At 51.1% G+C, this 26,055-nt stretch overlaps 1 protein-coding gene and 1 long non-coding RNA gene across 2 annotated transcripts; one reads left to right on the forward strand and one right to left on the reverse strand.

Annotated features, from left to right (window-relative positions):
- Positions 1–208: 208 nt before the first annotated feature.
- ETS2 (ETS proto-oncogene 2, transcription factor) lies at positions 209–20,092 on the reverse strand. Its single transcript, XM_045501362.1, has 10 exons — positions 19,842–20,092; positions 15,729–15,800; positions 13,107–13,218; positions 11,170–11,289; positions 10,614–10,814; positions 8,724–8,807; positions 7,529–7,750; positions 5,940–6,203; positions 3,266–3,384; positions 209–2,532 (listed from the first exon to the last, which is right to left on the reverse strand). Exons 2-10 carry the CDS (start codon positions 15,798–15,800, stop codon positions 2,317–2,319), a joined length of 1,410 nt encoding a protein of 469 aa, XP_045357318.1. The 5' UTR covers positions 19,842–20,092; the 3' UTR covers positions 209–2,316.
- A 2,976-nt stretch (positions 20,093–23,068) lies between these two features.
- On the forward strand, positions 23,069–25,075 carry LOC123575999. Its single transcript, XR_006701128.1, has 2 exons — positions 23,069–23,751; positions 24,003–25,075. It is a non-coding gene; the product is annotated as an uncharacterized LOC123575999 (long non-coding RNA).
- Positions 25,076–26,055: the final 980 nt, after the last annotated feature.

Genomic DNA, 26,055 nt, shown 5'->3' on the forward strand with positions numbered 1-26,055 from the left:
TCTCGGGATTCCGTCAGGAAGAGCTCACAGGTGGCTGCGATTTGGTCATGATTTACTAGGTGACCTGTGTGTAAAATCGGTTAAATGGACTTGTGACTCTCAATAGACGGAAAGCTGCTAAGAGGACAATGGATCAGAGCTCAATATCATACCACCTCCCCTCATCCCCTGTCGGGGTGGGAAGAATGAGGACCCTTACCAGGAGGCGTATATATAAACAAAATACTTTATTATTTGCAAGAGAAAAGGCCAGATTACAAAATCTTTATACTTCAGTTCTGTGCATGACCACACCAAAGGTTTATGATGGACTTTGGTTTCTGTAACTTAGGTTGAACCACGACACTGCCAACTTTGTAAGTTTCTAAAAAAGTCCAATATTGGCAATTTCATGTGGTTCAACCCCATTTAAAATGAGCCAAGGGCTAAGATCCCCTTTGGCAGAAAGACATTCCTGGTCACATGTCTGTTGATGTTATAAACAGATGTCTGAGTGATAAACATGTCCCGCTTGAGAAAAACATCCTGTGCTTAAAGACACTGGAAACGGTCTCGGGTAGGTATTGAGACAGAGTCCCCAGCTCTGGCGTTGCTGTTCCCAGCTGCCCCCCGCACCCAGTTTCGTGGTCTCAATACATAGATGGGCTCCTCTCCAGGGACGTCAGCCACTCCTCTGAGTGGCCTCTCACATTGCGAGTGAAGTCGGTGAGGCTCCGAAACCAGGTCGACTCGATCATTTACAAGCGTCCTGACCGCACACGGACCCAGGCGCTCCTTCGAAACAACCACGGGAGTCTCCCGTCGGGTGCAAAACATTTCTGCAAGTCGACCCCTCCAAAGGATTGTCTCTCCCGTTTTCTGTGCCCTCGCTTTGCCTCTGGGCATTCAGCTTCCAAGAAAATAGGAACAAAGACCCGTGCCGCTGCGGGCACTGAGCAGAAAGGAACAGCATCGTGCGTGTCCAGACAGCCCACGACCCGACAGGTGAGCCAGGCCAGGGAAAAAATTCGAACTTCGTTCATGACCAACAGACTTCGTGAAGGTCCCCCTCCACTCCCCCCACCGGCCCCAACCTTCAGCTCTGTACAATACGTTTAACTTTACATGGAGTGCAGATAAAAATAAAGCTTTCTTACAAATTGCATTTTTTCCAGTGAATTACTTCTGCAGTAAAAATAGCTGCTACATAAATCCTTCCTGATCTCTGAAAAGGAGCCACATATTTCCAAAAATAGCATTCTTATTTTAATCATACAGAATAATTTGGGGCGCGGAGGTGGACCATGGGAAGGGAATGGCTGGTCAGGGGACGTTAGTCGTCGGGGAAACCCGGTCGAACTAAAAAATAAAAGAAGGTTTGCATATCAACTGGTTTAAAGGCATGCACAGAAATGGAAAACATATGCCATTCGTCAAGAAAAATACTGCTCTCCAATAGCTTTTACGTTACAATTAAGGAGAAAGCGGAGGCTACATGTGCCTCCAGATAATAACATTAAGTGTTTTTATAAAAATTCCCGAATGTACAAAGTCCTTGCCGGATGATAATCCGGGCAAAACAAAACAAAAACAAGGGACTGACCCTCTCAGAACTTACACCTGTAGGCATATTGAATGTAAATAACACACAGCTTTACAACTTCTGCGTCTGGCCGGGCAGACGCGACGTTTGCAGAATGCTGCACGGGCTCTGCGCTCCCGCTCCACGTACGCTTACGGAATTATTTTAAATTACAATGTACAGTTTTTGTTAAATAGGACCATTAGAGGATTGAGACAGCAACGAGGAGATTACAGTCATATATACAAACCTGACTCCTGAAACGGCACCACGGTCTCCCTGCACCGCCCCTCCGCCTCTCTGAACCGAACGGAACACCCCTGCCTTTGTGATTCCCGGCTGCCAGAGGCGGAAAGAAACTTACGAGAAACAAACAAACAAAAACAAAAAAAAACCCCAAAATGCGCGTGCCCCAGACAGGCTCGCTCCTTGGAGACTCTCCGAGAGCCCGGACGTTCCGGTCACACAGCCTGCTCGGGGGGTGGGGGGCGGCCAGGGCGGCTTCCCAGTGCTTCTCTCTCGGCCGTTCTAACGTTAAGAGCGTCGTCAGCAGCGCGTTCCAAGTCGGCAGGCTCTCCGAGCGAGAAACCGTGCTTCCTGGTGGCGGAAAACCCGCGGTTTCGGAGGGAACAAGGCCACTGCTCCGCGGCGACTCTCCGGGACGCGATCGACGCCGCCTGTCAGGGTCCTCGGGGTGGGGGGTGGGGGGGGGGCCCACGCGGGCGGGGCCGGCTCCGGTCGGGGCCCCGCGGGCCTCAGTCCTCCGTGTCGGGCTGGACGCCCAGGATGGCGTGCAGTTCCTCGGGGGTGAACCCCAGCAGGTGCTGCAGGTCGCACACGAAGCGGTACACGTAGCGCTTGCCCGACGTCTTGTGGATGATGTTCTTGTCGTAGTAGTAGCGCAAACCGCGGCTCAGCTTCTCGTAGTTCATCTTGGGCTTGTTCTTCCTCTTCCCCCACCGGCGGGCCACCTGCGGCGGACACGGAGGGAGAGACTTCAACTGGGCAGGTAAAGAAAAAGCGGGGGGGGACTTTCTCCCCCGATGAGGGTGGTCGTGCCCGCTTACCCGGAGAGAACCAGGCCGGCCCTCACGAGCCCTGGGGGTGTGTGCTCTGTTTCAGTGCACCTGCCGGGGCACCGTGTCTCTGAGGACGGAGGGAGGGGCCCCCACCCGCCGCACCGCCTCCTGCGGCCTGAAGCAATGGTTCACGGTCAGGCGGCCCCGACGCAAGGGAAATGCTGTGTCCCCCCCCTCCCCCCCGGGCTCCTATTCCAGGCCAACAGCTGCCGGGTGTGGTTCCGAGCCACGGGACGGTATGCATTCCTCGGTGCTTCTTTGCACCTTCCTGCTGCCAGAGATCACGGGCCTCTCTAAGGCCTGCAGGGGAGGGTCTCGGATCTGCCCCCGGCCTCCTCCTGCAGAGGGGAAGCCCCGAGGACCAGCACGGGGCTGCGGGGGGAAAAGGCAAACTCCCCACGGCATTTGCGAGTGGTCGGGAGAGACCCTCAGTTTACCGCTTGTGCCTCTATATCAGAGGAGAGAGCAAGACGGAGAAGCTTGCCCGGTGCCCACGTGCACACCCACGGGACACTAGAGCCGCTCTGGTTAGTAGCCGTGGACCCTGCCGTGTGCCCAGCTGGGCCTAAGGTGAGGAAATCAGGGTTCTGAGCCCAGAGATGGACTTCCCGAGCCCTGGCCTTACCTCATCGGGGTCAGCGAGCTTGAACTCCCATCCGTCCCCGGTCCAGCTGATGAACGGCTGGCAGGACTTGTCCGAGAGTAATTCCAGGAGGAACTGCCACAGCTGAATAGGTCCGCTTCCTGGAGGGGGGGGGGGGGGAAGGGGCGGGTTACACGTTTTTACAGATTTACAGTTCGGCAAGGCTTTCGTCCTCCTAGTGACCTCGGCTGCCCGAGCCATGTGAGACCCACCCCCGGACAGGGGGCCAACATGATGACCCGGTTCAAGGGTGGTGACACTTCAACGGCACCAGGCTAGAGACCGAATAGGGCGTCTTCCTCCCCGCCTCCCACTCCAGAAACAAGGGGTCACTGGGCCTTTAAGGATCGCCGAGTTTGGTCTTCTGGAAAAAAACTCAGGGCCACCGACTCTAGACATGAAAATTCCTCAGCTCGAGGGCCCCCGGCTGGCTTGGTCGGGGAGCGTGCGACTCTTGACCTCGGGGTTGTGAGTTTGAGCCCCACGGTGGGTGCAGAGATGCCTTAAAATCTTTTAAAAAAGATTCCTCATCCTGTTTAATTGTTCCTTATGTAATAAGTTTCAGGGTTTATTTCTAGAGCCACCCAGCAGGACAGGGGCGGGGGTGGCTGAAGGGGCGTTTCCCCACAGAATGAGGCACGCCACTCAAGGAATCCTACGCTGCACCTTCCAGACTTGAATGAGGGTGGGTAAATTGCTTAATCCAGGACTCAGTTTACTCAACAGTGAGTTGGGCATCTGGGGTTGTAGCCATTGCTTCACCACCTCTGGTGAGGGATGCTTTGCTTTCCATATACCTCTCCTGGGTAATATTTAGAACCCCCACCTTGTGAAGAGGGTTATCACTGTATTTTATTTTTTTAAAGTTTACTTATTTTGAGAGAGAGAGAGAGAGAGAGAGAGAGTGAGTGGGGAAGGGGCAGAGACAGAGGGAGAAAGAGAATCTGCAGGCTCCGCACTGTCAGCACAGAGCCTGACACGGGGCTCGAACTCACGAACCGCGAGATCATGACCTGAGCCGAAACCGAGAGGTGGATGCTTAACCGACTGAGCCACCCAGGTGCCCTGTAACACTCTTTTATTTATTTATTTTTAATGTGTGTTTTTTTTTTTTTTTTTAAGTTTATTTTTGAGAGTGAGAGTAAAAGCATGAGCGGGAGAGGGGCAGAGAGGGAGGGAGACACAGAATCCGAAGCAGGCTCCAGGCTCCGAGCTGTCAGCACCGAGATCGACGCGGGGCTCAAACCCACGAACCGTGAGATCATGACCTGAGCCAAAGTCAGAGGCTTAACTGACTGAGCCGCCCAGGCACCCCTGTAACATTGTTTAAAAGATGAGGTGCACTCAGATGCCAGGTGTCTTGCCCTGAATCACACACACCCATCAAAGAGCTGTTCCTCAAGATCCCATGGCCATCATCAATAAGGCTAGAAAACACGAAGGGCAGGAGTTCTGGAAGCAGACACAACCAGGTTACCTATGTGCCCGGAAAGCGGTCTACTTCTGAGCCAACCACCCCAACTGTAAAGCAGGTTACTGCCCTCACCTGCGCTGGGCTGTCCCAAGGATCGCCAACCCTATTCGTGCCTAGTTAGCCACAAAGAGCTGACAGTTGGCAAATGGTAACGAATCTTAAAATGAAGACCACCATGGCTGTTTATTTTCTCACCAAGCCCATTTCTGTGGATGTTTGGGACGACAGAAAGAAAAAAAAAAAAAGGATCCCTCTGTATTCTTTTTTTTTTTTTTTTTTTTTTTTTTTAAATTTTTTTTTTTTTTCAACGTTTATTTATTTTTGGGACAGAGAGAGACAGAGCATGAACGGGGGAGGGGCAGAGAGAGAGGGAGACACAGAATCGGAAACAGGCTCCAGGCTCTGAGCCATCAGCCCAGAGCCCGACGCGGGGCTCGAACTCACGGACCGCGAGATCGTGACCTGGCTGAAGTCGGACGCTTAACCGACTGCGCCACCCAGGCGCCCCTGTATTCTTATTTTAACCTGTGAGTTGTTTTTCCATAGGTATTTTTTTTAATCCAGTGGCTCCATATGGTCAAAATATGAAAAAAAAAAAAAACAAAAACACCCACACACATTTAAGGACCTATGAAGCAATGAAAAAAAAAATCTTGGTAATTTTGCTCCAGCACTGGAAATATCTGCTTCCAGAAACAGCCTTAATATTTATCCGTTGCCTAAAATAGCTCTCGCCCAAATCTTAAAAATAAGATGGATTTTAGAAACACGAAAAGGTAAACAGCCCCCGTGTTATTGCAGGCGGGCTCCTGTCCCTCCCTGGGCTGGCTGACGTTCGTTCTTTGGAATTCCTGGAGGGGGTGAGTCAGAGCTAAGGCCTCCGCAGGCCCCGTGCGTGCGCCCCAGCCGTCTCCCCTGCAGGCTGGCCCTGCACACCCCAGGTGAGGGAGCCGGCCCCGGAAGCACATCCCCGCCACCGAGCTGGGTGTGCGAAAATCCCTGCAACGTTGGCCGTTTTAGAAACCAGGGATGCGGCCTGCCCGATTCGGGATGACGGCCACGCAGGCAACGCGGGGTGTGAATACAATGTGCTCCAACCAGAAACACCCTGCATAAATAATGCGGCGCTGCGGCCGGGCGGGGCCCGGGGAGGTGACGGGGAGACCCGGGCGATGCGCTCACCTGTGAAGCCGGCCAGCACCGCCGCAGGTATGACTGGTTTGCCCTGCTCCACCGGGTCGCTCCGCTCCTGGATGTAGTCCTTAAAGGACATGGTCGGCTTGTTGAGGCACAGGGACTGGCTGCAGTCATCCTCGAAGCTCTCGAAGGAAGGCACTCGCTGCACGTCCAGCAGCGACGACTGGCTGTTCCAGGACTGCAGCAGCGAGTCCGAGCTCTCGAAGCTGTCCGTGCCGTTCTCGGGGGAGTCATGGTCCCGGGGCTTTCCTGGCAAAGACAACCGGGCACGGATGCTGACTCCTCCGGGGCAGAGGACTGTCCGGTGTTACCGAGCCGCGAGGGACCTCAGGCTGGTCTGGGGCTTTGCAGCAGCATGGACACCAACCCCCCTGGGGACTGCTCACAAAGCTCCTCCACGAGGCACTCGGTCCTGATGACTAATGTGCCATACAACCTCCGCACCCAGCAGCAGCATGGCTGAACCAAGCACAGCTCTGCAGGATGGAGTATTACACAGCAATGAAAAGGACAACCGGGGGGCGCCTGTTAAGCCCCCGACTTCGGCTCAGGTCACGATCTCCCAGTTGGTGGGTTTGAGCCCCACGTCGGGCTCTGTGCTGACGGCTCGGAGCCTGGAGCCCGCTTCGGATTCTGGGTCTCCCTCTCTCTCTGCCCCTCCCCCGCTCGTGCTCTGTCTCTCTCCAGAATAAATAAACATTAGAAAATTAAAAAACCATTGGGGCGCCTGGGTGGCGCAGTCGGTTAAGCGTCCGACTTCAGCCAGGTCACGATCTCGCGGTCCGTGAGTTCGAGCCCTGCGTCGGGCTCTGGGCTGACGGCTCGGAGCCTGGAGCCCGCTTCGGATTCTGGGTCTCCCTCTCTCTCTGCCCCTCCCCCACTCACACTTAAAACAAAAAAAAAAGAAAAGAAAAGGACAACTGTCTGCCACATCCAACCACATGCATGGGTCTCAGACACGATGAGGAACAAAAGGCACAAGAAAACAGAGCGCTAGGATTCCATTTATATCAAGCTCATGGGCAGGAAAATCTAATCTATGATGACAGCAGTCAAGACAATGGTTTCCTCTTGCTGTGTGGACGCTACCGACGGAAGGCACGTGACGGGGTCTTCTGGGAGGCTGGAAGCTTCTCTATCTCCATCTGGGTGGCTGTTACTTACTCAGGGGCATATATGTAAACAGTCAGCCGGCAGTACAAGCCGAGATGTGTGCGTTGTACGTGTGCACCTCCATAAAAAGAAATCTGTCATATTCCTACGTTTTCTCCCACATGCAGGAATGTCACATTCCTACGTTTTCTCCCAAAATAGCCCACTGAGTGGAGGAATCCAGCTGCGAGAGCAGAGACCATGCCTTGTTTGCTCAATACCCGCGGTGCCCGGCCCGGAGCGTGAAACATAGCGGGAGTCGATGTTTGCGGAGCCCATCTGTCCCCTGCAACAGTGCTCGACAGCACTTGGGACACAGAGGGGACCTGTGCCCTCCTCCAAAGGCTGAATCCAGGCCGAGCTGCGTGAGAAGCTCCCCTCGCTGTCCGACTGTCTGAATCAAGCCCGGAGCCCTGACTTACCAGAACCGCCAGCGAGAAGGTTCAAGCTGCCGCCTGGGAAGTCCTGACTGACGGGGCAGTAACTGACACTGACGGTGTTGAGTCGAGACTTGGGGAGCATCTGAAAGTCCTGCTCAGAACTGAGTGCGCTGGGTGCTGAGGATGATGGACACACGTCCAGGAGGCCGCCTTTGGGGTAATTCTGTGTCTGCACGCCATACGCTGGCTGCTCCACGCCAAAGCCTGGGACACAACGATCGGACGGCAGAGTTGTTAGGCAGGAGCGACGTGGTCATCAGAGACCCTCTGTGCCCTCGGACCAAACCAAACACAACCCGTTCTGCGCGCTCTAACCCTCCACGAAACCGTGGGGGGGGGGGGGGGAACGTGGGCTTCGGCAACAGCTCTTCTGAAGCCAGTGAGCCCTTCTCCAAAATTCCCCGGACCGAGATGCGGTGCCTCGATGTCAGCATTTCTACGGCTCTGGTTTATCAAATGCTTTCATCCTGCCTCGGGATGGCAGAGGTCACTGGCTCTTTCAGTTTCTAAGGCTCGGAGGGAGTAAGTGATTTGCCACCCAGTGTGTGCCTTGCAAGGGAACATCCCCTCCCTCTGCTGGCTGTGGGGGGGGGGGGGCGGGGGCTGGTGGGGGGACCATCTGTAATCCACACTCATCAGTGTCAGTGACCAGAAGGGAAGACCCGAATTCCAGGACACTTCTTTGAACTCCAAAGTTCAGAGCAAATCTAGAATTGCTTTCTACATGCTTCCTGTGCCTGTCACCTCTTACTGATTACACCAGCTCTGACTACAACAGTCAGCCCCCTTCGCTCTGCCCCTGGGCTCTACGGACTGCCTTAGACGGCACTGGCCAGGCAAAGATCATGCCAGGCACTCAGGCAACGTTAGATTTTCCAGTAGCCGCAACGGCAAACTGAAAATAAACAGGTGAAATTAATTTTAACCTTTTATCTGACTCAACATTACCAATTATCGTTGCAGATGTGTATTATTTACCACACGTCTCAACATGGACCAGCCACGCATCAAGAGCCACGTGTCGTCACCACATGGGGACAGTGCAGGCCAAGACCGTGTGCCAGGGAGTCCAAATTTATTTTTATTTTTATTGATTTTTTTCGTGGGGGTGGAGAGTCCAAATTTAATAGAAAAGCTTGAAACCAAGGTCTTCAGGGCAAGAATCGATTGGACTGACCTAGTGAGTTGCTATTAATCCAATGAGGAACGGAGTTGAGGTGTGAATTTTCTTCATACTGATCTTCTGTCTTTTCTTGGTTTTCTGAAAAACAGATACAGGAGGCATAGGATTGCAAATCAAGGTTAAAAACATTTATTCCCAAATTACTATCGTACGGTTATTTTAGAATATCGAAATGTGTTTATGCTTCACGTTTTTTAAAATTTTTTTAAAGATTTTTTTTAACTTATTTTTGAGAGAGACAGAGAGTGTGAGCGGGGGAGGGGCAGAGAGAGAGGGGAACAGGATCTGACGGGGGCTCTGTGCTGACAGCAGACAGCCCAATGCGGGACTTGAACTCATAAACCGCAAGATCATGACCTGAGCCGAAGTCGGACGCTCAGCCAACTGAGCCACCCAGGCGCCCCTGTGCTCCACATTTAATCAGACGGTAATCTGTGTCATTTGGTCTTTTTAAAAAACCGGAGACAGCAACACATTTTCTAATGACTAGAGTGAGTTTTCCGCCATGAACGCTGTCACTGGCCAAGCTAAATGTTCTACTGCGTCATTTCAAATATCTAGACCGTGAATTTAATTCACCCCTGCCGTCAAGACGTAGTTAGATATTTATGAAGTTCCATCTGTCCCAGGGGCTGGGAACTTTGAAAAGGAAAAGGTTATTAGCATTCTCTGTGTGTGCTTACTCCCTACAAACACACTGAACCACACACACCCACAAATCCAGTCCCACACAGACTCACACCCTGAGTGATGGTCAGACAGGCCCAACCCGCCAGTGAGCAGATTCACCAGAAACTCGTCAAATCAGACTTGTCCAAGTTCAGGAAGGATTTGGGGGTCTTCACAAATAAGCTTCCTTGGCCCCCAGAAGCCACAGCCTAAAAGAAATGGTGGCTGAAACCTAAGGTCTGAAACACAGTGTTTAAAATCAAGTGAATGAGGACTATTTCTCTGAACTCTACCAATGAACTGATTTTCTTATATTTATAACTTGATCCTTTCCTATAATTTTTTTTTTCTTTTTAACTAGATGTGTCGTTAACATTGCTGCCAACACTCTTATAAGGTCTAAATCAAGACCTTCTGGGGGCGTCTGGGTGGCTCAGCCGGTTAAGCGTCCGACTTCGATTCGGGTCATGATCTCACAGTTCACGAGTTCGAGCCCCACGTCTGTGCTGACAGCTCGGAGCCCGGAGCCTGCTTCGGATTCTGTGTGTCCCTGCCTCTCTGCCCCTCCCCTGCTCACGCTCTGCCTCTCTCTCTCTCAAAAATAAACATTAAAAAAAAAATTAAAGACTTTCTATCTGATGGGAGTTCTTTTTGTCCAATGGCCAGTTTCTGCAGAACATGTCAGCGTGTAAACATATATCAATCACTTCTGCATTTGTTTAAATAGACAAAACCAGAGGAAATTCTCGTTGTTGCATTCCATTGGGTCTTAGGAAAACTTACTGTAAAATGCACGGAGTGTGTCTGAATAAAAGCTCCCTTTCACTCAGGGCAACTTGCTCCTTCGGGTTCTCTAAGATGCGCCCCAGCACCTGGGAATTCTGCTGGCCTCCATATCTGAGCCAACACGCACTCCTCTGACACATGCCGTCTGACCACGGTCAACGAGTTAGTGACTCAGGTCATTGCCTCGTGGCTATGCTCATTCCACACACACACACACACACACACACACACATTTCAGTGGATTGAAAACCCTCTAATCACGGCCACACATCTGACTCACTCCGGTGGCATTTTCAGGCACTTTACGGAATGCAGAACCCCAACCATACGATTACAGAGCACCGCTCCCCCTTCCATCCCTCTTCCCTGCCACGGCTCTCCTCGGCGAGCAGGAGCCAGGCCCCCCCCCCCCCCCCCCCCCGCGGGTACCTTTGATCATCTGCTCCAGATGCTCCCAGAGAATGTCGCCCACGAAGTCAGGTGCCAGCTCCAGAAAACGCTCCTTGCCCAGGTTGCATAACACGTGGCCATTCATGCCGAACCTCTGGAGGTTGACGTTGACCAGGCTGAACTCGCTGGTGGCCCAGAGGAGCCACTGGCATACTTGCTGTTCGGTCCACAGCCAGGGGTCTGTCCGGGGGAGGGAAGGACAGACAGACACACACAGGGAGAAAACAGGGGGGAGGCAGTGAGAGCAGCGCCGTTCCTGATCTGCCCGCAACGTCCAGATGTGTACCAGAGACCGGGCAGAGGGGAAAGACACCCAGTAAACTCTAAGACGGTAACAACGGTGCCGGACTGAGTGTTCGGCCGGTTGAGGGGTTCGAAACCATCGCTGGCTCGGGTTATGCACCCCCCCGCCACCCTGCAAGCCGCTTGGGGAAGAACCAGCCGTCATCCCAAGCAATCCCAAGCCACGACGGTCAGATTCGTTCTTCCCGTACAACCCAGACTCAGAGAAACTACTGGAAAAAGTGGCCCTTACTCTTTGGGATGCCAAGACGGTGCTGCTCCTTCTTGAAGCCGCTGAAGGTGGCTTTTAAGGCTTGAGTCATGACGGCCTTGCTGCACGGCGTTAACAGAGGTAACTCACAGCTGGAGGCATCTAGAAAGAAACCCCATGGGGACATGAGGACTGGAAGCTGGCACGACCAGATACCGACTTCGGGGGAGAAATCTTGTTAAGTTTTCAGGAAAGAGCAATTTTGATCTCAAACCTTGACGTGATTCCTTAAGAGAGTATAAATATTATCAAAAATTCGGGCAGGGAGGGGTAGAAATTCAGAAAATATCCTACATCTCACAGCTACACTTATGAAAATAAAACGCAAGTTTTATTTTATTTTGCAAATTATCTTGCCATTATCCTTAGGTGAAATTCCTATCTAAATGTCTTTTAAAATTTTTAAACAATGAAAGACAGTAGGTGGTTTCGGTCAAAGGTTTTAAGGGACGGTAAATGTATAATTTGCCATTTAAAAGAATTTTTTTTTTAAATGTTTATTCATTTTTGAAAAATTGTTTTTTTCAACGTTTATTTATTTTTGGGACAGAGAGAGACAGAGCATGAACGGGGGAGGGGCAGAGAGAGAGGGAGACACAGAATCGGAAGCAGGCTCCAGGCTCCAAGCTGTCAGCCCAGAGCCTGACGCAGGGCTCGAACTCACGGACCGCGAGATCGTGACCTGGCTGAAGTCGGACGCTTAACCGACTGCGCCACCCAGGCACCCCAAATGTTTATTCATTTTTGAAGGAGACAGAGACAGAGCCCGACGTGGGGCTCGAACTCACGAGCTGTGAGATCATGACCTGAGCCGAAGTGGGACGCTTAACCGACTGGGCCACCCAGGTGCCCCTGTAAATGTACAATCTGAAGTTACCTCCATTAAAATAAGCAGCAGGCAAAGGGCCTTCTGGTGTAATGCGAACACACAGCATTTAGCCCCCGTCACGTCAGCGCACCTGCAATTTTTATTGAAAATCAATCTTTTCCGGGTTCCCTCAGCAATTTCATGAATGATAAACGACCGCATGATGGTATACTTATGCAGGCAACTGTGTTTTAATTAGTTTTCTGGGCTGTATTTTCCAGCACCTACTTCGTATGACAAAGTAATCTCTGGAATGTTTCCAACGAATAACCCTATCCCAGTAATTGTACAGGCATTATCTGACTGCTGTCCCTTTAAAAACAAGAAGCCATGACATTAAGAACTACAGAAATAAATACATACAGGTGGGCGGATATTAGCAAGTATCATTTGTTGCCCCAAGACTCCGGGGTGGGGTGGATGATCTAACAAATGAGGGGACCCCAGACAGAGAAGCTGGGGTGCATTTTAATCATCGGCTTTGCAGGTGCGCCTGGGAGACCGGACCCCGGCTGGCTACAGTGTTGCAAACATCCCAGTGGAAATCTCAGGGGCTCCCCTACAGGTTGGTCCCAGCAGGGCATTTGCTCTGGCTGGGGGGGCCCCTGGCAGTGGAAGACACCGGAGCCAGCATGCTCATAGTGAGAAAACTGTCTTCTCCCAGGTCCAGAGTCACCGACTTTGCATGCCAAAGACTGAAGACACCAACCGTGGCCGCTTACAAATGGTCGCCTCTTTGGGGCGCCTGGGTGGCGCAGTCGGTTAAGCGTCCGACTTCAGCCAGGTCACGATCTCGCGGTCCGTGAGTTCGAGCCCCGCGTCAGGCTCTGGGCTGATGGCTCAGAGCCTGGAGCCTGTTTCCGATTCTGTGTCTCCCTCTCTCTCTGCCCCTCCCCCGTTCATGCTCTGTCTCTCTCTGTCCCAAAAATAAATAAAAGTTGAAAAAAAAAATTAAAAAAAACAAAAAAAAAACCCCAAATGGTCGCCTCTTTAGTAACCGAACTAGGGGAGGAAACCACGCACACTTTGTCAAGTCTGAGTAGCAAATTACCATGAGAAATTGAATCCAAGCCTGTGGGCACTTCCTGGAGTGTCTGCTCTTCATTTAGGGAGGGGAAAACAGCAAACAGGGACCCATCGAAGGTGTCCAAAGCTGGCTGGCGCTGGGAAACAGATGGAAAAGAAAACGGAAATTAATATTTCAACCCATTTAATTACCCGTTTTAAAAGTGGTCCATGGGTAATCGTCCCGACATAGCCTGACAAAACTGGCAATTATAAAGCCACCTATGGACCAGACCACTGAGCGCTCTCAGACCAGACTTACGAGACAGTCAAAGTGATGGGGAGGGTTCCATTTTATTCGGGATCATTTCATTGACCTCGCAGAGTCAGGATAACCCAGGAATTTATTTTTAATGGCTTAATAATTAACTTCAACGAAGAAACGAAGTAAACAAACCTAAAAATAATGGAACTTTGGAAGAACAGGACCGGACGGGACTAAGAGACCCACCTGGTCCAAACACCTGGTCCCTCCACTACATCAGAGGGAAATTCAGTCAGACTGGGCACAAAAGCAAAAACTACCCTCAGTCGGGCAGTTTTAGCTCACTGCCGTTAAAGGGAAGACGAATAACTGAAGGAAAACTGAGAAGCAAACAGTGAAATAAATTACTTTATTTATGGAAGCAGTTATCTTTATGTTTAACCATGAAACACTTTAATTGAAACTAGTTTTGTTTTTTTTTTTCACTCATCAACTCCAATGGTCCAGAAAATAGTAATAGATACGAAAAAAACACCTTAAGGTTTACTTTTATAAAAGTTAAGGTGTTGAAAAGACCTCTGCCCCACATCATCTACTAAGGAGAAAGATTTCCAAAGGAAAAAGTTTCAAGTTCAACTATCTATAGCTTAGGGGAGAAAGAGAATGGTGACACAGAGAAAGATAAACCCCACACTGTGTCGATCTAAGATAATTTCATCTAACAGTTATGAAAGTAGCCTTTAATGGAAGACTTGTTTATAAGTAACAGATAAAGTCTTGATTCATCACTGCCTGACTTGCTGAGTAACAATGTAAAAGATGGTTATGTTTTTCCAACATACACTGGAAATCCCGTGTTATGTGTAATACAATGAACCATCTGTTGAGTCATCAATTTAAAAAATATGCAACACATTTACAAATAAAATCGGTTTGTGTGCTTTCTTTCTAGAAATGCGGAACAATGAATGACGCATTACGTAAGAGGGCAGGCAGAAGTTGGACCGCAGCCTAAAACACTCAACACAGCGATGTCCCAACGTTATGGGAGCCCAGCCCCCCAAAACCCGAGACTCTAATGTCTGACTGCCAGAAACCTAAGGGAATAAACAATCAAGTAAGTTTGAAATCCTCATCTGGATTTATAAACTATACCACAGGACCAATTTCAGTGAAATAGCCAATTAATTTTTTTTTTTTTTAATTCCCAGTAACATTTCCCCAGGTGACCAAGAAATGCCTTTCCTTTCCTGGCTGGAAGTTCTTTTTTAAAAGTCAGGAAGTCAAAAGACAATACAAATTCCCACTGAGTGTACCAACACATCAATGTCAGCAACGACGTTTCTTCTCCGAACCCAGAGATCACATGAGCATCATCAGGTTCTTTTAGCGTCTGGAAGAATTTTCCTCTCTAGGGGTGTGGTTTCAAACCTAATACCACGATTTCTTATACAGCCTCTGCCACGTGGAAAACATCTGACCAAATCAAACGAGCAAACTCACTGGCTGGAAGTTTCCTGACCTTCCTAATACACAAGAAAAGCCTGGGCCCATTTTTGGCCGTCGGGGACTCTCCCGGACAAATCACCTCCTAAGGATACACAAATGATCATGCAACACGACGAAGCTCCATCACCATACGAACACTAAGCTTGGTGGAGGCCAATCGAAAAATCACTGCTTCTACAGGTGTTAACTGCGTGAGGCTAAAAAAACAATCAGGTCTCACTGTCACGTTTGAAGAAAGCAAACGGGAAATTATCAGTTTCTGCTCCTTCAGAATGTTCCCCAAAGGAACGAAGGCAGAAGCTGCATGGAATTTGGCTCTTAGACACCGGAAAAGCCTCCTTCATCTTTCACCTGTGTTTTGGTTTATGCAGAGAGGCGTGCCGTTCTGTGGCCGTGTGGCAGCTGGCTGCCAGCAGCCCGGCGGGCACAGCCCCTTCGGAAGGAAGGACGCCCCCTGGGAGGCGGGCCTTCCTCCTCTCCGCTCTTCCCTGGTCAGTTCTTAAACAACCCAGCCCGTGACCCCAGGAAATGCACAGGTGAACAGAACCGCGGTAGAGACAGCTTCTCCAGCGCTGTCCCACTGAGAATCCCAGGATTTTTCAGCTGGTAGGAGTCTCAGAAATAAACCACAAAGGCCTCACCATCTGCAAATTAAATGGTTTCCTAGCGTGGAAGACAAGCAGAAACAAGCATCAGGATACCCATTTTATAGACTAGAAAACTGACGTCCAGAGAGACTAAGCAAACAATCCAGAGTCACACAGCCTGTATATTAAAAGGCCGGGGCTAAAGCCAGTCTTCTGGGACCCAGCGCATGGTTTTACGATCCTAGAGAATGAGTTTTCCAATATATTTTTTTAAAAAAACGTTTAAATTAAGACTTAGCTCACTCACCTTGAGTGTCCCTCTGTAACTGTTAGATACAGGGGCTACCTGGTCCATGTTCTTGACTCCAAAATCATTCATCTTAAAAAAAAAAAAAAAAAAGGAAAAGAAATAAAGTCAAGGGCAACAAACATCACATTTTTAAGAAGTCTTTACTGGCTAGGTCAACCCTAATTCTGGTGGAGTCTGTCAATGTCTCCAGCACAACCGGTCATTCAAAACTGAAGGCCAGTTCTTGCTTAAAAGGCCCTTCTCGCAAAGGGTACGCTATTTAAGCAATTAAATAATAATGCTGATTCTCCACCGAATCCACTTAGATTCCAGGCACACAGATGAAGGCACTTGCTGGCTGGCTGGTCAGGGCCTCCCAAGGGAGCCTGGTTCAGGGAGCTGAGCAAGGACTATAGGACAGGTGGGGGTAAGCTGCTTTCCACGGTCATGTCCCCGGGGCAGTCAGCTCCACCTGGGAGCTAAGGGCCAGCCCCCTGCTCCCACACCCAGGCGGCTCCTGGTGGACCCAAACCCAGGTCAGCATGCTGGAAGGAGCCTAGGAGGCCCTTTCTCCTGCCTAAGCTACGAGCGAACACTCCCAGGTAGGACATAAAAGGTTCCCAGAACCACTGCTTCAGTCCAAAGCCCCGGATCCCTCCAGAATTGTCTACACACACTCAAAACGTGTCTGCTGTGTATGTAGCTCAGCTGTGTTTCTTCCAGGGGGAGTAATGCTGGGTATGCATCAGTCTTACTGGCTCTGATGAGAGTCTGGGCTTTACCAGGGCGGACCTGTGCTGATCACTGTGCTATAGCCACCAGCCCTGCGTGGACTGCCAAATGCTTGGCCCGGGGCAAGGATGGGCTGAGCTGAGCTCTGCATGGCAAACACACAAGATTTCAAAGGTTCTGTAGAAAAAAGTGAAGTATCTCAGTAACGACCGTGGACTGACGGCACGTTTGTATAATATTCTGAAGGTATTCAGTAACTTGGAACGTAGAAATTAACTTCATTTACTTGCCTATATTTAATGTGGCTGTTAGAAAATTTATAGTTGCTTACGTGGCCTGCAAGGGGACAGTGATGTAGGCTGAAAACTTATTTGGAGCCCTAACATGTAATTGGCGGAGTAAGTTCTATATTAATAGGCGAGAAAGGTCCCAAGATCATGTCACCAGAGTGGTAGGTAAACATACAGAGCAACAAAAACTCATTTTCAAAGAAGCTGGGTTAGCACCAACAATAGAAACGGGCAAGCCTCACTCACCCCCGCCCCCGCCCCCCAGCTTACAGGCTATGGAACTGAAGGTCTATAGGAAGCTTTGCAGGGTACTCTGAATCGTCCTCCCCCCACGATCTCCCCGGGGGTGCTCCCACCTGTTACAACCAGGAACTCTGAGTAATTAAAGTGTTGCGCAATAGATAGGGCTTATTGGAGGTGGAGAGTAGGACATTTCCCCGTGACTACTTTGAGTTTGTACTTTGTTTCCTCTTATGATCAACATTATGGCTAAACCAGACCTCCCAGCTACTAGACACGCACCTGTGCATGAACGCACGCGGACGGACACACACACACACACCCTGGGCTAGAGAGGTAGCGTGGGAGAAGTCTATGCCACAGAGCAGGCAAGAGACACTGGAGAGGGCTGTTAAAACCCTCAGAGTGCGAGTAATTATCATGGTGGCCAGTGGAGGCTGGAAAACATTATCATGGTGGCCAGTGGAGGCTAGAAAACACAGACAATAAATTAATAGTCCTATGGGGGAGAAGGGAGCAGAGGAAGGATTGTCCGGGATCAAACGTGGCCACTGTGGCTCAGAATCTCCACTTAGTGGCTCAGGCGCTCAAGAATCAATATTCCCTACTAATGATCCCTGCACTGACACCATCCTAGTCACAAGAGCCAAGCCCAAGCTGGGGGACCACACATTCCCACTTCACTGAATCTTCCCTACGTGTCTGAGAGGCGGATGTTGTAACATTTTACAGTGATGTTGCATCTTACAGGGCAACCGAGGCCCAGAGACCTCCAATGACTTGCCCAGGACCACACAGCTACAGCACGACTACAGTCCAGATCAGTCCTTGGGTGGGTAACCCGAATGATGAGGCCTGGGCCTTTCCCACCACATCACTGTGGAGCCTGGAGAGCATACAAATATTATTAGACCAGGCCTCACTCCTCTTTACCACGGGAAATGCTCCTTCACTCACAGCTTTATGTTATTTATCTGGATAAACTAAACGCTGTTACCTGTCGATTAAATCAACCAACCTCAAACAGAAGACCTGAACGAAAAGACGCCTTAGCTGTTACCAATTCTCTCTCCCGAGCCCACTGGGCCAACCACTTTTTCTAAGTCTCGTTTGCAGACAACTTGCTGACTTTATTGTACATTTTTTTTTTTTTTCCAGCCTCCAGGGATGGACGGAGAACTGGTGTGGAAGGCGATGGAAGAAGCTCGCCTGGTTTTGGGTACAAATATCAGGAGGAAAGGCAGCCTACCATCCCCACAGAAAAAGCTCTGATTACTAGCTACAGAATAGAATTCTTTTGTTGTCCGGCATTTCAACTGTTTTGTAAGAACCACGTAGAATCAAACTGTCCCCCCAATGGTTTCAGGCAGACACATAACTAATGGAATTTAAATTTGCTTATTTTATGCCACAAGGCTTCTTAAGGTGGCACTGATTAAGGTCAAGTTTCTTCACCTGAATCAATTTCAAATTTAGGTCCCTTTCAGGTTGCCCTATTGATGGCTGCTGTTGAACAAAAAAAGGAAAAAAAAAAAAAAAAAAGGCAGAAATGGAAGATCTGAGAACAATAAAATTTTAAAACAAAGAGAATTTGCCTAAGGACAGTCCCCTTACCGGAACAAGATCAGAGCACAGGTCGGTATTGAGGTAAATTTGAAAAACAAAAGCCAAAACAGACCCATAGGCTACTTTTGAAGGCTGGTTTTGCCGTTTCTTTTGAAAGTTATCAATTTAGAGAGAGAGAGGAATGACTAATCCCAGAAATGAGTGAATATTTCCCTGCAGGGCCCATGGCGCTAACTATAACTATACTGTGATATTACTCAGAATTTTAATAAACCTTAACTTGGAGATTTATCTCCCTGATTGGAGGTGGTGTGGACAGGCCGAGGTCGCACGGGCGCTTCCATTGTCCAGGACAAGGATAATCTCTTACCGTGAATTAAAATAAATCACCTCTATCTCCAAAGGGGGGACTGCTCACTTCTTTACTTTCTGAATGAGTAGCACGTCACCTAGCAGTTTAAGCTTACCCCGAAACCGAATACAGGCCAACATCTTAAAAGTCTCCTGGGCTCGAAACCAAAGCAAACAACCCACACACGCACAAACGGCAACCTTTCATTCAAAATCCTTTAAGAACGCGAAAATAAAGGCAGCCCTGCGCACCCACACCCGCGTTTCCGACAGGCTCCCACGCTCGCCTGCCGGCACCGAGGGCCCAGATCCAGAAGTCCCGGGGCGCCCGCGGGGGGCTCGCCCTCCCGGGCGCCTCCCTCGCCCACCGCCCCCGATCGGGCCCCGGAGCGGCGGAGCAGGTGAGCCGGTGCTGGGCACGTTTTCGGGGGCGCGGGGCGGGGGGGAGGCGGGTGCAGCCGCCAGGTGTTTCGGGCGCCCGCGATCCCACCGGGCCCGGTGCGCTCGGGTAAGTCACCCGCAAAGCCGGGCGCGCCGGGGCCGCCCCGACACCCTCCGCTGTGTCCCACTCCCCCCCTCACCCTCCGCGAAATCGGCCCGCGGGGGCGCCCTCCGGCAGAAGCCCCCCCGCCAGACCCGCGTTTCCTTTTAAAAACAAAAGCAAGGGAAGCAAGCGGGCGCGCCCCGCCCGGCGACTCGGCCGCCGGGGGCCGCGGCCCAAGTTCGCGGCCGGCTCGGAGCGTCACGGCCGGGCCCCCCCGCGCCCCCCCACCTCCCCGAGCCGCCCCGGCCCCGGGAGCGAGCCCGAAGCCGGGGAGCAGTCGCCGCCCCGCCGCGAGCCCGGCCGCGCCTGGGGACCCGGACCTCGGGGCTGCCCGCGTCCCCCGCCCGCGGTCCGGGGCCCGGGGAGAGAAGCCGCGCCGGAGGGCGCTGTCCTGGACCCCGCTCTTACCGCGCCGCTTCGGGCAGGGCCGGCGGCGGCTCGGGGCCGGGCTCCGCGGTGCGCGTCGGACGCGGGCGAGGGCGACGGGGCGGGGGTCCGAGCCGCGGGCACCCGGGCCGGGGGCCGGGACGCTGACCGGACGCGGGCGGGCGGCTCCGGGCGCTCGAGGCTGGGGACGCACTGCGCTCCGTGCCGCCACCGGAGGAAGTAACCGGCCAGTCCCCTTCGCGGCGCGCTCTTCAGAGCCGGGAGGGAGGAGGGAGGAGGGAGGGGGGAGGGGGTTGGAGGAGGGGGGAAGACGACAGAGGGGAGGGGAGGGGAGGAGGGACAAGGGGGAGGGGGAAAGAGAGAGTAGGGGAGGAGACAGGAGGAGAGAGGGGAGGGGAGGAGGCGGGGGGAGGGGCGGAGAGGGAGGAAGAGGGGAGGAGGGAGGGGGAGAAAGGAGGGGTGGAGGAGGGGAGGAAAGGGGTGGGGTGAGAACAGAGGAGGGTGGGGGAGGGAGAGGAGAGGAGGAGTGGGAGGGAGGGGAGCGGAGGAGTGGGAGGGAAGAGGGGAGGGGTGAGGACTCGAGGGGAAGGGAGCGGGGGCGGAGCTGGCTCCTTCCGGCTGGGACCTCGCTCTGCGCCCGCTGTCACCCGGCTGTGTCCCTCGCCTGCGGTTCTGGGACCGCGGTGGGCCGGGGACTCGAGCCCGGGGAGGCGAGGGGGAGGGCCTCCCCTTGGAGGATCCGGTTTCCTCCCCTCGTCCCGAGGCCTCCACACCAAGCGTGCCTCTGGAAGTGGGCAGGAGCGGGGTGGTGGCACCCAGGGGCTGCGACACTTGGGTAGTGAGGGACTCGCTCAGGCCCCATTCCTGGATCTCCTCCCGCCCTCGGGAGTTCTCATCATTCTGTCACGAAGAGTCTCTAAAAATGCGCCTGAGATGCTACACGTCCGAACTGGGCCCCTGGCTGGGTCGCCGAGTCTGCCCTGCTCCGGGGAGCCCCCAGCCTCCGGCATCGTGTGAGGGGCGCCCCCTAGAGTTGAGCGGTGCCTGGATGGTAACCAGCCTTGGCTGAGTGGCTCCGGGGGAGTGCTCACCATCCTCCGAAGCATCGTTGTCCCCACTTGACAGTGTGAGGCAATTGAACCTTGGGGAAATAACTTGCGGGGCCATAAAACATATGAATGGGAAATTCACGTTGAAACTCAAGTTTATCTGACTCCCAATCCCGGTCACAACCGTCACCCCTACTGCCGGTTTCCGTTGCTAACGAAATACTTGAGTCCATGCCTAGAAATGCGCGCATTTCCTACTCGGGCTCTCAATATTTTGGAGGAAAATTTAGACTCCTGAAGGTGGTATAAAATAAAACAGCCCAGCGTAGGGAAGGCCAAGGGACTGAAAGTTGGCGCATCTCGGGGACTGCAGTGCCGTGAAGAGACAGGAACCATCTCACTCTCTGTTACCAAGGTTCCCGGTTTCCATGGCAACCCTAAATCTGGAGTTACCCGGATAATTGAGATACTATTGCACTTTAATGTTGCCACCGGCACCTGAGGCTCTTCCGGCATCACCCCTGCATGGGTTAGAGGCAGAGTCTACACCGCTGAAACACCCCCCCATGCAGAGGGTGTTGATATTTTGAGGAGACTGATTGGATTCTGATGGCTTCTCAGTTTATATTAAATCCTAGATCAGAAATCACAGATAGGTCAAGAAGGAGTTTCATAAATGGAATGCAGATCCATAGTAAGTTACCATGGAGATGTGAACAGTATGCTACTTTTTTTTTTTTTTTTTTTTTTTAACTGTAGCAGAAAATACTGACTCATGGGTGCTGCAGTTTCAACGAATAGAGGGACTTTTCCCCCAGGCTACTCATCCAGCCCTTGGTGGAGCCTGAGAAGTGTGATGCCTACAGCTGTTCCATTAAGTTCAGTCGCCCAAAGTGGGGCTCCCGTGACCACGGGTGTTCGGTCCGAGCTCAGAGGCTCCCCGAGTCATTGATGTCCACTGATGCTTTGGGAAGCCAGCTTCCCTCCTGCAGGGGCGGATCCAGGCTGGGGGCCTGGGGGGGACCTTTGGTCATGCTGGGCTGTTTGACAACCTATCTGAGCAGAAACATGTCAGAAGAGGGGCATGGGAGATAATCCGTTCCTGACAACTATTTTCTTCTGCTCTGACATGTGAAGGAGGTTCTTGCCTCTACAGAAGAAAAGGTGATTATAGAACCTACGTCGTCAAGCTGTGATGAGCAGTCTACATAGAACCAAACGGGTAAAGAACTTATCAGGGCCTTGAGCGCATGGCAGAGAGAATCTCAAAATGATACAGCGATTAAGTGTCTTTTTCCAAGCTCTTCTCTTTTCATTTTATGAAAAACCCTTTGAAAAAAATGTCATATATGTGGGGGGGGGGGGTGGCGGGGAAAGAAGGAAATTATCCCTACCCTCTCAAATATACTGTGTGAAACCCTAGTGAAAATAATCTGGCCAGAGGCACAAATGGCAGAGCTGAAAGAGGTGTGGGAAGCCGGGGGAGAGAAAGTGAGGTCACATGCCAGCCCCAAATCTGGACTCTAATCAAGCCCCTGTCACCCCCTGCTTTCCCTTCCAGGGAGCCCTGGGCCCATCCAAACAGCCCCCTTGCCCTGGGTCCTGTGCCATGGCTGATCCCCCTGTCTGCTTGGACAGTCATGTGCAAAGAATAAAATGGCTTGATCCTAGCTCTGGGGCGATAGCAGGGTTCCTAACATTTTTTAACCTTCCTGTTACTAGTCGGTTTCCTAGTTACTCAGCAGAACGAAAACCTGGCTGACTGAATGAAGCCTGTGATTATTCACTATTATGGCTTGATTCGCAGGGAACACTGAGCTTTACAGTAAATTAAACCTAATAAAAGGACAGCCCTTGTGCTTCAAGATCAAAAGTCGAACGTGTTAGAAGGAAATTAAAAGTCAGAAGGCACGCGGGGTGAAATGAGCAGATGCACTATGTCAAACTGAGTTTAAAAGCTATCTTGAGGGGCGCCTGGGTGGCGCAGTCGGTTAAGCATCCGACTTCAGCCAGGTCACGATCTCTCGGTCCGGGAGTTCGAGCCCCGCGTCAGGCTCTGGGCTGATGGCTCGGAGCCTGGAGCCTGTTTCCGATTCTGTGTCTCCTTCTCTCTCTGCCCCTCCCCCGTTCATGCTCTGTCTCTCTCTGTCCTAAAAATAAATAAACGTTGAAAAAAAAATTAAAAAAAAAAAAAAAAGCTATCTTGACTCTTTGCTCTCCAGAAAGAGGAGCACTCATAGAAGAGAAGAGGAAAGGAATATTACAGGAGAACATGTGTGTTTAAATACCAAATGTCTAGAGACTGAAATGCAGTCAGGAGTTTTTTAGAATCCAGACATAATTATTAAAAGTGATTAGCTTCCCAAGTCATTCTGTAAAAAACAAACAAACAAAACAAAACAAAAAAAAAAACCAAAAAACCCTGAAAAACAACCAAACGTGTTTCCTTAGAAACATGTCTGTATTTACCTTGAAATCCAAATCAATAATCAACATACAGTACCTGTGGTTTCTAGTTGTAATCACAAAAGACGTCATTTGGTCGGAAGTGTCTCATTTGCCCAGTCAGCAAACACAGTGTCAGCTGCTGAGAAGACAGAGACCAGTGAAGCCTAGTCCCTGCCCTTAAAGACATAAAAATGAGTCCACAGCACTGTAAAAATCACACAGAAACAGGAAACTTTGGAGATCCTGGGGGCAGGGGCAGGATGGGGGAGGGGAAACGCACTTACAGACGGGCATCGCGGAACTCACGCGTCTTCTGGCGCTTGAATTTCCTCCGTGGATTATTTATTTACCTTGCAGTCACGGAGTGGGTGGGGTCTGGCAGCAGCAGGGACCCCACGGATGTATGCTGGGGTCAAGGAAAGGACGAAGTGAAGGTTTATTTTATTTTATTTTTTTTAATTTTTTTTTTCAACGTTTATTTATTTTTGGGACAGAGAGAGACAGAGCATGATCGGGGGAGGGGCAGAGAGAGAGAGAGGGAGACACAGAATCGGAAACAGGCTCCAGGCTCTGAGCCATCAGCCCAGAGCCCGACGCGGAGCTCGAACTCACGGACCGTGAGATCGTGACCTGGCTGAAGTCGGACGCTTAACCGACTGCGCCACCCAGGCGCCCCGAAGTGAAGGTTTATAACCAGCACCTCTCCCCACCTCCGTGTGCTCAGACACCACATTCGCGATCCAAGTGGCTCTCTGTTGTTGCCCATTTGCAGGCTGGCATCAGTTACCAGGAAGCTGGGGCGACTTGGGGTCGTGGGGCAGCCTCCCAGCCTCCTGACAGGGTGGTCCCAAGCTATGTAAGAGCAGGCGGTATCTATACTCTTGGGGAAGAGTGTCTAGAACACTCATTTATTGGTTGGGTTCCCCGTGGGTACAAAGGCATTAAAAACTAGATTGAGCCTGTGATCTGAACCTCCGAAGGGTAACTTGTAGGGTAAGACTCCCTGGGTCAAAACCCAGTTCAGTCTTTTTCACTACGCATCCACTGTGGCCCTCGGAAGTTACTACTTTACCTCTCCGAGCCTCTGTTTCCTTCTCAGTCAAGTTTGCCAATAGCGATGCTGACATTTCTCCAAAGGCTGCCTTGGGATGAGATGAGTTAGTGTTTCTTATGCACGGCCACACAGTGCCAAGTCCAAGCCCAAGTGTGTGATAAACCAGCAGCAGATCCTCCGACCATCCCTTCCAGCGCCTTCTGATGGCCGCTTTGCTCTACACTCTGACCAGGACTTTGGTTCACAACAAGGAATAAAGTCAAGACCAATGCCATCAATAGGAGCCTACGGTTTCCTTCACCATAATTCGCTTGCCTTCGGTGGTGGAATGAAAACACTGAATTTTAAAACTGGAAAAAACTTCAGAGATCTGATAAGTGAGATCAGCTCCTGTTTTTATAAGGAAACTGAGGCCCAAGGAGGATCAATCCCTTACCTGCGGTCATGCGGCTATTTCCTGGCAGGGCTGGGGCTGGGGGTTATTTCCAGGCCGACTGGCCCTTGCCGGCATTTTCCCTTATAAGGTATTACTCTCGGAGTATATAAAACACCTTCAAAATCCGCCGTGGTATTAAACTGCATGATGCCATGCTTTAGGCAAGTCTGAACAACAAAAATAGCAAAAGACCCTTTGTATGCTGTAAAATCGATAATCCCTAAATAAATGTGTCTGCAGTGTGAGTCAGACCGGTACAGATATATGATTTTGGAGTTGCGTGTGCTTTTCTTTTCTGAATCACAGAATGATTCCCACAGTATGCACTCAACTGGATAATGCTCAGCTCATCAGCCTGACTGTTTGCCTTGCAAACCCAACACTGAGCCACACTAGGCCTCACACAAGCGAAGAGTTAGTCACTGCTGTGGCGGTCAGCCTAGCAAGTGATTAAGTAAAGGTTAATTCACCTGCCGCTTTGGCGGCAACTGAATCCTGGATTCATGTTTTAAAGCTAAATAATGCTGGGGCGCCTGGGTGGTGCAGTCGGTGAAGCGTCCGACTTCAGTCAGGTCACGATCTCGCGGTCCGTGAGTTCGAGCCCCTGCATCAGGCTCTGGGCTGATGGCTCAGAGCCTGGAGCCTGTTTCCGATTCTGTGTCTCCCTCTCTCTCTGCCCCTCCCCCGTTCATGCTCTGTCTCTCTCTGTCCCAAAAATAAATAAACGTTGAAAAAAAAAAAATTAAAAAAAAAAAAAGCTAAATAATGCAACACACTCAAGCAGGCATGTGAATCAATCGCGAAGATGTTGGGATATTCGGGGGGTGTCCATTCTTTTGAAGAATGGTTTTCCAATTGCTGCAAGGTTTCCCTGACTCCTTTGCACTTAGGAATTTTGGTCTCTTTGTCTATTTCAGACCCACTGAGCTATTAGTACCTCTTGTTTTGTAGCTGTTATGTAAATCACACCTCCTCATGTACTTTGCTCCCAGCTAATGCTTTCTTTTACCTCTTAAATGCCAAAAGTTTCACCACTGCACTTGAACATGCCTTTTGGGTCGGGTGGAGGACAAGGAGGAAAGCGATTCTCCACACTTAGCTGTCAAGGGAGAGAAACATCAGCACCCATCTTTTGGAAGAGTCTCACAGAATGCTGTTGGAGTCCCCTGTTTTGGCGAAGAAATGCCCTTTCATCAAAACGAAGCAGAGCTGACAGGCAGGTTCATGCGGTAAGAACACCCCCCGCCC

This window comes from Leopardus geoffroyi, chromosome C2, assembly GCF_018350155.1.
Source record: "Leopardus geoffroyi isolate Oge1 chromosome C2, O.geoffroyi_Oge1_pat1.0, whole genome shotgun sequence".
Taxonomy (NCBI): Eukaryota; Metazoa; Chordata; class Mammalia; order Carnivora; family Felidae; genus Leopardus; species Leopardus geoffroyi.